The sequence below is a fragment of the Diaporthe citri genome (genome assembly GCF_014595645.1).
Source record: "Diaporthe citri strain NFHF-8-4 chromosome Unknown scaffold_15, whole genome shotgun sequence".
Lineage (NCBI taxonomy): Eukaryota > Fungi > Ascomycota > Sordariomycetes > Diaporthales > Diaporthaceae > Diaporthe > Diaporthe citri.
In genome coordinates this window covers 328101-341256 of record NW_025064860.1, presented here as the reverse complement: position 1 = coordinate 341256, position 13156 = coordinate 328101, and the positions used below count along the sequence as shown (strand labels likewise).

Genomic DNA, 13156 nt, shown 5'->3' with positions numbered 1-13156 from the left:
GGAATTGGGAGATCGCGAGATTCAAGGTTCTAGGCGGAGACAGGCGTCAAATCGACAAAGCGAATTTTCTCTGAAGAGCTGGCCGGTGGTGCGGCGACCTGGCCCGAGCGTTCGGAAGAAGGAGCGACCTATTTCCGCGGCGCCCCGATAGCACATTATATCGTGTTAGGGGGATGCTGCCCCGACAGAACGATGCTCTGTCATCACATGTACAAAGCAGTGATATGCACCTAGCCCTCGTCGCTCCTGAATATCCTTGACTAGGCTGATTGGGTGCTTTCTGAAGGAATCCGGATATTTCACTCCCACACGTGGTATAACACACCCAACACCCATACACCCAACATGCATACGCCTAATACTTGTGTAAATTGTATAGGTGTTAGGTGTACGAATTGAGAGTGTGAATTGGGTCTGTGAATTGGGCGTGGGTGTTGGTTTAGTGCTGGCGATGTATGGATATACCACATGTTTTTGCGGGTGCAAATATCCGTTCTCTTCTGAAGGACACCCCAGGCCGGAATTGACTTTGATGCCGATTGCCACGAGGCCACCAGCAACCCCCCGGACGCCCATCCAACCCAACTGCCCGAGAAAGCTTGCACTGAATCGCATGGGTGAGCTAATAACAGCAGCGGAGGAATGCCCAACGGTCCCAGGTCCGCGAGCTGGGCTACGTCTCAGCCTGAGCGGAACTCTTACAGGAGGCCAACAGGAATCCAACTGACCCAGGTTGCTCGCCTCATGCTGCTGAAGCAGCATCTACTGGAAACAGACAGCCTCGTCAACCATCAGGGGCAGCAATTTGGGAACACATCACTCTCTATGCGTTGGAGGTCTGAGTGGCTGGCAAAACGACGACGACGAAAACAACAGCAGGAGAAATGGGACAACTAGTCCCTAAACCAATCTGTTCATTGGTAAGATGAGATCGACACCGGGGACAAGAGGCGTCAGGCTTCCAAGTCTCCCGGGAACCCAACGCAGTCAGTCGGCTCAGGGCGCGCAGATCAAAGTCCCCACGCAGAACAACACGCTGGCTTCGGTGAACTTCTAAAGCAGACACACATACACACACACACCGTGCAAACTCAAAAAAAAGAGCCGTCAGCGGCGCGATCCACCCCCGTCAGCCCGTCTCGGCAGCAGGATTGATAATGCCGCATCCGCAGTATCCCAGGCCCCATTCCTGCCGCGACACTCACCTCATCTATCTCGACCTCGGGACGCTCTCACGCTCACGCTGCCTGCCAGCGTGTCCGTCTCACCTATCTACGTACGTAGGTGCTGACGGGCCCGAATACACACACACACACACACACACACACACAAAAAGCTATGGGCAATGACCTCACCCACTCACCTAGCTGAGCGGAAACTGGGCTCACCGCCTCACCATCGGCCATCCCTGTTTGGCAGGCTCTCCCGCCAGCCCGCTCACACCCCCGTGGCCCGGGAAGGGGGGGGAGAGGGTAACATGCTTTCCTGTCACTTTATCTCGCTTCGAGTAGGAAGCTTGCCATGCGACGGTTGCCCCACAGAAGCTTCGGTCTGTTCCGCGGTTGGACCGGACCTGTCAGGCACGAGGTCAGGAGGAACCCGCCGGGAGGGCCCAGGCACGCCCAGGAAAGTCACATTCTCCCAGAAGAACGGGCTCGGCGAGCAACCTTGCATGGACATGCCGATGCTCCAGTGCGGGATCACGATTTCTCCTCCCTGTGGGTGTTTTCTTTGTTTACACCGTACTCAACGTCGGTTCAATGATCGCGATTGATTGTGGGGCTATGCAAATGGGTATCGTGGGAAGTGGTGCTGTATGCTACCAGTGTATGCGGGCCCTGCCTTCTTTGCGTGTTCTCTCTTCCCACTCTCCTGAATTTCTCCGTCCTTTCCGGTCAACAAGCGGGCGAGGCCTGGGTGCCTGCATTTCCTAGCCTTCTTCTTCCATGCACCGACCCTGGCCAGGTCTAGGCTCTGAAGGAGAGCGTCTGGAAGCCGTCATATCCTGTTCTGAACGCCATGTACGCCATCGCTGAAGGAAGTTGACCAGCCCTATGACCTCATCCTGAGCCCATGTCTCCCCCCTGCCAATGATCATCCCCCCTGTGGTCTACCGACTGTTCGGGGCCAAACGTCCACTCTCCCTGCCAGGCTGTGGCTGACCTGGCACCCCAGTGAGCAGTCGCATTTGCTCGACTGCGTCGTCGCCGTCACCCCAGCGTGGTATGCAAACACACGAGCTGGTTGACCGGGGGGAAAGGGAGTGAGTCCGGGTGGTTAAAATGCTATGCCGTCTTCAATATGAAGGGCATGCTTGAATCCAAAATCCTCGTAGTTGCCATTGCCGTTCCATCCAAGAAGTCCAAGACGGTGGCAGCCCTTCATTGAGTCAGGGGGATTGCATCTGCATCTGCATCTGCATCTGAGGCTCCCGCTCCTCTGGCTGGTCGGGCTGCCAGGTGTCGAAGCTCGGGAAACTGAAATAGCGTCCAGAGTCTGCTGTGAAACCCCCCACTGTCAGCACGAATGACGTTGAAACACCAGGAACGCGGGTGGGATGATGACATACCTAGGTGGGGGCGGAATCCGTCCAGGTCGACGTGGTCCCTCGCAATCCTGTCCGGGCTGTCGTACATGGTCGGGCTCTGGGAGAGAGGTGTCGATGAGTTTGGTGGTGAGCTGGAGACGGCGACCTGGTTCAGCAGGTCTGTTGCCCGGCGGCTGGTGCCAGGGGTTGCCAATGCGTTGCGGCTAGCAGTGGACGGCGTGATGGAGGGCTCTGTTGCGCTGGAGCGGAGGAGCCTCGGGCGGCGGCTGCTTGACCTAGAAGAGGTCCTCCTCTGGGAGGTGCCCCGGCGAGACTCTGTTGGTGATGCCATATCGTCGTCCGAATCTGACACGTAGTGAAAGAGACTGGGGATGTAGATGGCGAGGTTGTTGATGTTGTCGAGCATTGAGCCTGGTATGGCGACTCGCTTGGTCGGGAGGGCTGCAAGTTGCAGGGAGGATGTGGTGAATTATATGGAGGGGGAGGCGTGAGGTGAAGTGAGAGTGAGAGTGTGTTGGTGGTGGTAGGAGACGGGGGGCAGGGAGGTTATGTCAAGTCTTGTAAGTGAACAGAGTTCAAGCAAGATATAGACTAGTTGGAACCAGAGGGACTAATTGGATCGCAGCAATGAAACGGTCAGACGAAGGTGTGAGCGAGTGGGTGGGTGCTGGGAGTGTGCGTGTGTGGGTGTTATTATGTATTGCGCAGACTTTCCAAGTTCGTATGCAAGGAGCCCGGCCCGCCGTGTGCTGTACTCCAGTCTGCAACAGCAGAGGGAGCAGACAGACACTTCCTGGGGGGACAGTACCACAGCATGGTACCTGCTACAGTACCGAGCGTCTCGCTCCTGCCTCCCTCGCTTTGTCTTTGTCATTGCCGTTGCCCGCCAGCCCACTTGGGCTGAAATGCTGGGCCGCGGTACAGTGGTGAATAATAAATAGAAGCTGGCTGGCGTACTGTGGTGTGATACTGTTCTGGGCAGGTACCTACCTCAAGTACTGTGCAAGCATGTGCATGCATTGTGCAGTACGTACCCCAGACAGTGGCCCACAGCACCCTGAACACCCACCTGGCTGTGCATTCCGACCCGTCGACCCCATCGTGGCAGCGTGGGACCACACGGTCTCGACGCGGCCTTTCCCACCTGCCTGCCTGTACCCCCTCTCGCCCTCCTCGGACGCAGGGGTAATACTGCTACAGTATGTACATGCCACACGGTGAGGGGGCGGGGGAGGGAGAAAAACAGAGACAAAGAAAAACAAACCACCGGGCATCTCACTAGTCAAGACCAACCCGCCAGTTACGAAACGGAGTGTGTGCACAGAGAAGCAGCGAGAAGGCGAGGAAAAGCGAACATGAGAGAGAAGAAAAAAACCATCGCGGCATTTCTCGGCCTTTGTCAGATCTGGCCTGTCCAGTGCTGTGAAGCTCGAAGCTTTGCCACCTGTCGTGTGCTACCACACACACACACACACAGAGAGACTGCACCCGTCTGGAGCATAAGCGTGTCTCCTCACCTCCCCGAGGTTGGGTAATAGCTTCCACAGGCGTCGAGCCGTTACGAGGCTTGCGGGCCGCCGATGGTGGTGCCGCGGTGGTGGTGGCCCAGTGGGCAGGAAGTCACGAAGTGCTTGGGACGGAGGGAGGGGGAGAGAGTTCTGGGCTCGGCCCTAGTTCCAGGCACCACGGGCGGCATGGATGCGGTTGATGGATTGGCAGGGCGTGGGATGAAGAAGTATTGGGTCGGGCACTGATACATGTTTTTAGTACATCCACAGCACAGCACATTTGTCGTTGTGGTCGAGTTGATTTCGACGCGACGCAGACTGACAGACGGCGCCTGCCAACCGGCGGCCAGCTACCACCTCCTTAGTTTGCTGGCTCCTTGGTATGGTGCCAGGTTGCCTGGTTGGCACACTCGTTGGGGCACCACCGCCTGGGGTCACCCACGCTTGCCAGCAGCCTTGTCTCCCCCATGCTCTCCCAATTTGTTGCTCCGGTGCTTGCTTGCTTGATGCTTGCCTGTGGCCTCGGCCTCTTGGTGGCTTGTGGCCTGTGGCCCGGCCAACAGGTCTGGACCATGGAGTCTGCATGCTGGATTTGTCTGTGGCCGTCACTCATCGCAACACCAAGGACAGGATCGATCGGCAAGCAGGATGGACTGAGGTAGCCAAGCTGCCAGGCTACAAATCACAACGCCAGAACGCCTCACTCGTCCACCCTGGCCACCGGCAAAGGCCCAGACCCGCTGCTCCTCGTTGCTGGGTGTCATTCCTGCAGCAACCAACAATCTTGTCCTGCACATGCTTTTCAAGTCCGCGCTCTGGGGCCGTTGGTTTGGTCCGGTTGGAGGAATCAGTGACTTGAGAGTCCAGAGTCTGCTCCGTAGAGCCAGCGAGGGGGCACGAGACACGCGCGTGCCTGTCAGGCTTCGTTCATGACGGGTGGATGATGGATTATCCCGCGCTATCAGGACCCCAGGAACGAAACCCGAGCCCGTCGTCGGCCTGCCACACGCTCCTTAACCCCATGCCGACTTCGACCGAAGAACCACACACCCACACACCACACAGGCTCGTCTCCAGCTCACTGGCCCGGCCTGAAGCCCCATCCACCGGCCTCGTCGAATCGAACGCTTCGTGTCAGCTCACTCCTGCAGCCGGTCAAGCTCCCAGACTCATCGCTCGCGACGCTCCACAGAGTGCCTGCCCACGACCAATCGAGGTATTCGGGCGCGGGACTCGCTCCATTTGGTCCCATCTGGCTGCCAGAACCGGCACGGGCACGGGCGTCCTTCACCCTATCAATCACGAGGATATCCAATGCTTCCTCCTCGGGAACAGAAATTTCGCGGTCCCCTCTCGGTCCTGTCTCGTGGCTGCTCTCCGCCTTGTCCCCTTCCCCGCCGCTGTCAGTGGGTACGGGTGCAAGGGGCTGTAGGGCTTGAGGGCCCCCCTTACCACGTGTCGCCCGCTCGATGTTCCGACGGCACTGCATGGATTCGCGATCTGGGCTGATTCGCTTCGGACGAAACCAGCACAACCACAGGCACACACACCCCTCCCTTCCTCCATCTCCAATATCAGGTACTCAAACCGGCTATTCTCAGGATTGTGCTGAGATGACGGATCGGCCCCTTCGCGTCGCACAATTCCATCATCGGAGCCACAGCCGTAAGACTTTGTGCGACCAAGATTGTGCTGTCAGAGAAACGCCTGAACGCATCTGTGCCCCGTACTCTAATTAGGCTCCGTGTGCTTGCTACCTGCTACCAAAGCACACACAGTATCTGTCTGCTGTCTTCTGGACTCCTCTCGAGTGGCCGGCCGGCGGAACGGACACAAGGTTTGCAAGGTTCACAAGCCCGGGGAAGTCCCCCCCCCCTACAATGTCACCCGTCATCTGCCCACTGTCCCTTGGCGAGGAGCTCCTGATGTTGATGGTGAGCTGGGGTAATATAATTGAACTACTGTAAGACTACTGTCCACTTCGTTGGCGTTGTCGATCGAGCGTCAGCCCAACGGCATGGGCATTAGTATTGTGCATGACGCTTGCTGTACCCGGCAGATACTCTGTAACCCTCTTGCTTTTTTCTTGTGACGACTGTGAACCGAATGAAGCCGGCCTTGTGGAAGGCAAACCCGATCGAATAGTTACATTGGCCATGAGAGACAGGACAATCGATAGGTGTCATTGCAGTGAAGCACTCAATGTATTCCAGTCTAGACTTCTACCCTACATGTCATCTACCCCCTGTACCAACCAAATCAACTTACCCAGGCTCATGGACACATTATTAACCCCCCATGTTGCTTGCATACACACGACTGGTTCCGGTGTTACGTCTCCCCATGGAGTACAACATGACCTGGGCCGGGACACTCGGCCCCACGGATTTAGTGGTCGACACTGCAGCAGAACAAGAAACGCTCTTGTCAGCCCGAGATCACTCCTAGCAGCCCAGCCTTGGGACCAGGCCACGTTTTTTTTTTTTTTTTGCTCCGGAGGTGGGACGGTGTTATGGGGGACTTACTCTTCCCACAGCCTGCCCTGGACAGCCTTGAGCTCGTCGGCCGTCATCCTGTGCCCGGTCGTGAAATAACCTGCAGACACGCACTCCTTGTCAGCTCGCAGTCGCCTGGAAGGGTGATAACTAAACAGCCTCTCGCTTTGTCTGTCTGTCTGTCTGTTTACTTACCGGCCGTGATCTTCGCGTCAATCTCGACCCGCGAGTCCGCAGGGATCCATGATTCGGGCAGCTCGACACGCTCGTGGATCGGGATTCTAAATGGGGGGAGAACAGGGTGGCACCCGTTAGTAAGACCGACTCTCTGGGAACAAGCACACCTCCATCCAGCCGCGTGTGCGACCCCAGACTCATGCTGCGCGACCGTCGCTTACCCTTGGCCGACGATGGCGTCGTGTTTCATGCTGCAGTTCGCGGTTGACGTTAGTCATTACTGATCGAATCCGGCCGTCAAGTGATGGGGGATGATGGTTTCGTTAGGAGGGGGGTACAGCGCGCCCGGCCGCGCCGTGCAACATTGGGCACAGGTGTGGTATACGTACTTGCTCATGCTTAGCATCCTGTCGATCTTGGTGATACCGAGCCAGTGCAAGATGTCCGGCATTAGGGCCTGGAACCGCATGTCCTTTACGCCCGCAACATTCTCTGTGCGCTTGAAGTAGTCGGACGCCCGGTCCTCTCCACGCTTTCGGGCGTTGTACACGACTGTGGCGAGTGTCAGTCACGAGGCCGAATCTGGAATGGCTTGGTACTTTTCGCGATGCTCCCTCTGCGGTGGTGCTGCCCTTCCCCAGACACGCCAGCAGCCAGACCGGGAAGATCTCGGAGCGACGGTAACACTTACGATACTGCAACCATGTTAGCTAGTCACACAAGGCGGGGGCCACATGACACTTACCTTGGTGACTTCACCGAGAGCCCTGCCTTCTTTTCGGAAATAGATGACAACGCCGCTGCCTCCGTTCTGGGCTTCCTTGACGGCCTCCTCGATTCCAAAAATTACTGCAAGCAAAGTGGAGTTAGCCCTGGGGAAAATACGCAAGATGTGGGCTCAAAGAGGAGTTGCAAGGCGCTCATGAACACAATTCGCGCTCATTGCCTCTTCTCCGGAGTGTCGAAAATGTCTCGAGCATGTCCGGAGAAACTTACGGTACGGCCGGCAGGTACAAATGTCAGAACCGAAGACATCACTCCCGTTACACTATGTCTCATTAGATATCTCGGCACTCGCGCATCGTCAGTCTTGCGATGTCTTACCTCGTCGTGGATTCGGAGCGCGAGCTTCTTGTTCGGATTGGACATATTGGCGGGATCGCCGAAGCAATAGACCGTCAAGCCACCTGCAAGCTGTTAGATACTGGGACCCATATCCCTCAGATTGGCTACATAATTCATACCGATAGGTGGTAGGAAAACTTTGATGTCTCCGCGGGTTATCAGCTGGTGAATTGTCAGAACAGCTCGAACGTGGCCCTCCAGTGTCGGCGTGGGACGGATCTCACCTCGGGATAGCTGCCGCCGGTGTACTCAAAAAGAGACCTTCGGAGAGTTCCCTCGTCTGCATCTAGTCAGTATGGCGGGAACTAAAAGCCGCATGCACTCATCAGGGAACTCACCAATGCCAAATCTCTCGGCGACTCCGGGCAGGTACCAGGCTGGTTCGACGGCGAACTTCGTCACAGCGAGCTCGCCTGAATCGTTCTTGCATATCTTGCCATCCGGCACACTATTTAGTCGATTGTCAGTGAATGTGCTGCATAGATTTGGAACCTGCCAGAAAAGTGCCTGTGTTGGCCTCGCGGCAGTAAAAAAGGGGCACCCACAGTCTTCCTTTGCGCACGCTGTCCTCCAGCTCCGGAAGCTACAACTTGATCAGCACGAGTCCCTCGCCCACCTCAGTGCTCACGAGCCTACCTTCATGTGTGCCTTCGTGATGGCGATTGTTGGACGGATATCAACTGCCCCACGTCAGAATGTCTCCTGCAAAAATACAATGAACCTGACGCACCATCCTCCCTTTCGACCAGATCCTTGAACAGCCAAGGGGCAATATGACCCCAGGGGTCCATGGCCACAATCTTCTTCCTGTCGCCCCACTGTGGGAAAGGTCCTATCGTGGCTGCCGGCTCCGTGTTGGTGAAGTCAGGTCTGCGCACAATTGCTTAGCTAGACTGCAGAGGTGAAAGCACCCTATGTTCTCGGGGGCCGCATACCGGTGATCGGCCTTGAGCTCCTTGCTGGCGAGAGCCAGGGCGTAGTAGATAGAATAAGAGCCTCCATGAGCTGAACGGAACCTGTGGGTCAGCGTAAAGATCGCGAATTCGGCCATGCGGGCTGGACTGACCGCCGATAGCTATACAAAGTCAGCATGTAACTCCACGCCGTAAAGTATATTATATATAACGCACCATTGCGCCTCCGGATGGTACTCGAGTAGCGGGAGACCACAATTGGGCCTCGTTCAGTAGGTTCAGGAGCGCCCCAGTTCAGAGGGATTGGCTTGATGCCAGTCTGCTTGGGGTATGTCCTATGAGGCGTCAGACCCGCGCTTCCTCGCGCAAGAACTCGGGTAACGCAACTCACGTCAGGATGATGCGGGAAGAGAAGCCGGAGGCCTGTGTCGGCGACGAGCTTCCGATCGGGGAATCGGACGTGTCTGTAGGGCGCAGAGGCGGCGTTGCAGTGGACTTCGCGGCCAGAGCAGCAGCTGACGAGGCAGCGGCTTCCTCGATCTCCTGTTCGTTTTGCTGCTGGAAAAGGGAGGCTGGAGATGGTCGTAGGCCGGGAGCTGCTGAGGGTTGAGCGGTGCCGCGGGACATAGAGTCCACGACGGAGAGGAGCTCATCCTGCTTCTGCTGGATGGTCCTCAACTGGCTAATCACATCTTCCAGGCTGGGCCCGGAAGCTACACCGTTGGACGCCATGGAGGAGAGGGAGAGGGAGAGGGAGAGGTTACGACAGCCTACACAATTCCTGAGGTGTCTATCCTGATGACTCTGGGCTGACGGGGGATCACTGGAACAGTTGACAACAATGCTTCAACAAGTCAACATTCACGGATCCTGTGAGCGGGGAATCTCTGTTGGCTCTAGGACTGTTCACAGGGGACCCAAATCCAAGCCAGAGCTTATCCTGTCTATCACGATCTGCCAGGATGGGCGATTGAACACCGAGGACGGTAAGGAAGATCAAAGGCGAAGGGGAAGGAGAGGGAGAGAGGAAGGTCAAAGCAGACGTAGCGTTGTTGAGGAGGAGCAAGGAGCTATGCTATTATACATAGATACGTTGCTCCAGCCACGTCGCCAGCCGAGCGAACCGACCGCTGCCGGTTGGAATCAGATCGTTATCACCTGGGCAAGCAGAGGAGGCACGGGAATGCAAGCATGCCTAGCTCTGGATGCACGGCCAAGGATGCTACAGCGAGATCGAGCTTCTGAAAGAGGCACCGGCCGGTTGACATTCTGGGCAAGTCGGCGAGCTGCGGCTTATTCCCTGGGTGTAGTTAGCGGGGGGAAGCTCTTAGAGTTGCCGGCACGGGGCCACTGTGGGGCGCTGTCTGATCCGCTTGGCGGGAGATCCATCTGACTGCATCTAGCTCTTGCTGTGCTGGGCCTGAAGCTACAGACCGTTTTGACGCAGGAGAACGCGGAAGATGTTTGACGAGTGGAATTTTCTCTGCATATGTAGGTGATGGGCTGGCTACATACAGTAGTCTACAGCAGAGCACAGCATCTGCCAGATCCCCAAGCCACCCCCTGGGGATCAATGGGCAGATTCCTGGGTTGTCCTTTGACGTGGATGTGTAGGTGTTGGGGAATGACCATCTGAGGTTGCCCACGACAAAGAAAATGCCCCTGTGCCCCGGTAAGTTCTGCAGGTATGCGTCCTGGTAACACAGCACTGAAAGACGGCCTTTCAGTCTCCACACCCAAGTGTGCGTGACGTACTGATAAGCCGCCGCACGCCGCCCTCCGCCCCGTCAGTGCCAGAAACGTGGAGATGGTTTGGCACGGACCATACGTGGAACGGTCTGATCTCTTAGGATCTGGATTGGTGTCAAGAGGTTAGGCGCTGACATGAGTGTGTGTACAGAGTAAGAAGTGTACTTGACGAAAGATTTCTTGTGAGACAATATAAATCAAAAAATTATCCAGGTAGAAGAGAGCAGATACATTCATCATGTCAGGTGGCCTGCCCAAGCTTGGTTCACGCCTTGCAGCCTTTCTTAGCTTTCCATGCTACCTAGGTAGGCAGGCCCGGCCGCTAATCGCAGGTCCGTTTTAAGTGCAGCCAGAAACGGCGCGTCGAGCCAGTGACTGCATTTTCGATTTCAGCCAACTTCTCCAAGTTGCGCCAGCCTTCCCACAAAAACCCAACTTCACCACGGCGCATTCTGCACCCGGTTCCGAACCATCCACGGATCAGTTCACAACCGCCGGAACCATGGGAAAGCGCAAGAAGAGCTCCCGAGCGCCCCAGGGCAAGAAGAGGGTTGGTTGGCCCCATCCCCGTCCGTCTTCATCCGTTTGCGCAACAGCTAACGTAGCCCTGCCGCTGCTTCCCAGGGCGACCCTCTCCCCACCGTCTTCACCTGCCTCTTCTGCAACCACGAGAACTCCGTTACCGTCAAGATCGATAAGAAGGCCGGCATCGGCTCTCTGGAATGCAAAGTCTGCGGCCAGCGCTTCCAATGCACCGTCAATTGTACGCTCAAACACCCCGAGATGAGACCAGGCCCTATGCTACGCGCGCACGTGGTATCCGGGTATGGTACGGAACGTGGCTAACCAGCATGAGCGCAACAGACCTGTCGGCAGCGGTGGACGTCTACGGTGAATGGGTCGATGCGGCAGAGGAGGTCGCTAAGGACGGAGGCAGCGCAGCCGTGCGGGACTACGCCGAGGCCAGCCGCGACTCACGCAAGGACAGAGACACAGCCAACAACAGCGACGACGGCCATCAGCAGTACAGCGGAGATGGAATTGTTCCGGACGACGAGTATTAAATGAGAGGGACCCTGGACAGGCTGTCGACTGGCGACTGTTGACTAGGCGGAAGCCCTTAGCCACCGAATGTGGTCTGGGACGTACGACTTGGGCACGCATGCTTCATCATGGCCGGCCGAGGCGACGATGCACTCTACCATAGTCAAGCGCTTGACGAAGAGGTGGTCACAGTATTCCCAATAAGATGCACACACCCTGGAGCTATCGTAGGGATACCGCTGGAAGCAGATCAGTCTGCATGCGAGAGTTCGGATTGAGCACGAACGCCTAACCAATGGATCAGTGAGCTGTGATACGATGTCAGCATGCTCAACTTCGTTGAATGGGGTATGCAAAGAAGGAAGGCATGGGGCATTTACCGGACAGTTGGATGACGGCGCCGCTCTACATGGTGAAGAATCTATCGCCGAAATCGCCCAACCCTGGAACAATATAGCTACGTCGTGTTAGCAAGACAAGAAAATGTGTGATGGGAGCCAGTTCCGCACTTCTTTTCATCGAGTCCCTGTTTGCAATGTCAGCTTCAGGTTCCAGGTGTACAACTGACTTCCTTGTCTGGGCCGAGCTTACCTGGTCAATAAATGCGGTGATAACGTGCAATTTAGGGAACTTGGCCGAGAACCTCTCGGTGCCCTCAGGGCTGGAGATGAGATTCAGGAACAAGATCCTGTCCTCGGGGACGCCGCGCTCCTTGAGCACCTCCACGGCCATTGTCGCGGAGCCGCCTGCCGCCGATCAGCACTCCATCACACACCACGCAGCCAATTGCCATGCTGCCATGCTTTGGTGACTCACCAGTTGCGAACATGGGATCCAGAAGCAGCACCCAGCGATCAGCAATGTCCTCAGGCAGCTTGGAGTAAAACAGCTTCGGCTGGGCGGTCTCCTCGTCGCGCTGGATCAGGATCTTGCCGATGCGGACTGAGCGGCAGCACTCCCGCAGCCCCTGCTCCATGGACTCTCCGGCCCGCATGATAGACACGCCGCAGATCTTGCCCTGGAACGCGAGGCCGTCATAGTGCTGGTTCGTGGGTGTCACGACGGTGTGTTGCGTGGTGGGCAGGTGGTTCAGCCCCTCCTCCACGAGCAGCCTGATGATGCGGTTCGAGTAGAAGATGAAGTCGCCCCGGTCGGTGGACTTGTCGCGGATCTTACTGAGGCAGTTCAGCACTCGGGGGCTCGTCCCACCGGGGTTGGGAGGGACTCACGTGAGCAGGGCAATGAGCTGGGGCGTCTGGTTCAGGACGGTCACATTCTGCTGCGTGGGCTCCTTGGACACTGTGGCCTTGGGCTTCTGGCTGTCTGGTCGGTAGTCCGGCCCCACGGTCTGCGTGGGAGCTGCGGCCGACTTGCCTCCCTCGTCGCCTTTCTTCGTCGACATCGTGATGCTCAGGTGGTCTCCGCCCGCCTCAGGAATGCCGGTTAGGTGGGTGTGGGGTTCGTGATATTGGACTTGTTCATGCGCTTGAAAGGCTATAGTAGGGATGATCCTCAGGGTATGGCAATTAAAATTTTCTTTTTTGCTCTCTCCTGCTTGTTCTTCTCCCAGGAGTGAAGGACTCGGCTTTTCGAGAA

General features: G+C 56.8%; 4 protein-coding genes across 4 annotated transcripts; 1 reads left to right on the top strand and 3 right to left on the bottom strand.

The window, feature by feature from the left end:
* Positions 1-2389: 2389 nt before the first annotated feature.
* On the bottom strand, positions 2390-2954 carry INS49_005188 (uncharacterized protein; the record flags this gene model as incomplete). The annotated part of the gene is made up of 2 exons (XM_043165975.1): positions 2390-2499; positions 2570-2954. The coding sequence occupies 2 exons, from the start codon at positions 2952-2954 to the stop codon at positions 2390-2392; spliced, it is 495 nt and encodes a 164-aa protein (XP_043017452.1).
* A 2180-nt stretch (positions 2955-5134) lies between these two features.
* Positions 5135-9499, bottom strand: INS49_005187 (uncharacterized protein; the record flags this gene model as incomplete). The annotated part of the gene is made up of 19 exons (XM_043165974.1): positions 5135-5456; positions 6582-6651; positions 6747-6832; positions 6950-6979; positions 7118-7280; positions 7372-7423; positions 7474-7577; positions 7725-7776; positions 7833-7915; positions 7973-8015; positions 8078-8133; positions 8192-8301; positions 8399-8436; positions 8490-8533; positions 8584-8723; positions 8789-8858; positions 8920-8928; positions 8984-9102; positions 9159-9499. 19 exons carry the CDS (start codon positions 9497-9499, stop codon positions 5135-5137), a joined length of 1932 nt encoding a protein of 643 aa, XP_043017451.1.
* A 1519-nt stretch (positions 9500-11018) lies between these two features.
* On the top strand, positions 11019-11580 carry INS49_005186 (uncharacterized protein; the record flags this gene model as incomplete). Its single annotated transcript, XM_043165973.1, has 3 exons — positions 11019-11066; positions 11141-11279; positions 11381-11580. The coding sequence occupies 3 exons, from the start codon at positions 11019-11021 to the stop codon at positions 11578-11580; spliced, it is 387 nt and encodes a 128-aa protein (XP_043017450.1).
* A 385-nt stretch (positions 11581-11965) lies between these two features.
* Positions 11966-12962, bottom strand: INS49_005185 (uncharacterized protein; the record flags this gene model as incomplete). Its single annotated transcript, XM_043165972.1, has 5 exons — positions 11966-12017; positions 12070-12086; positions 12152-12306; positions 12377-12735; positions 12790-12962. 5 exons carry the CDS (start codon positions 12960-12962, stop codon positions 11966-11968), a joined length of 756 nt encoding a protein of 251 aa, XP_043017449.1.
* Positions 12963-13156: the final 194 nt, after the last annotated feature.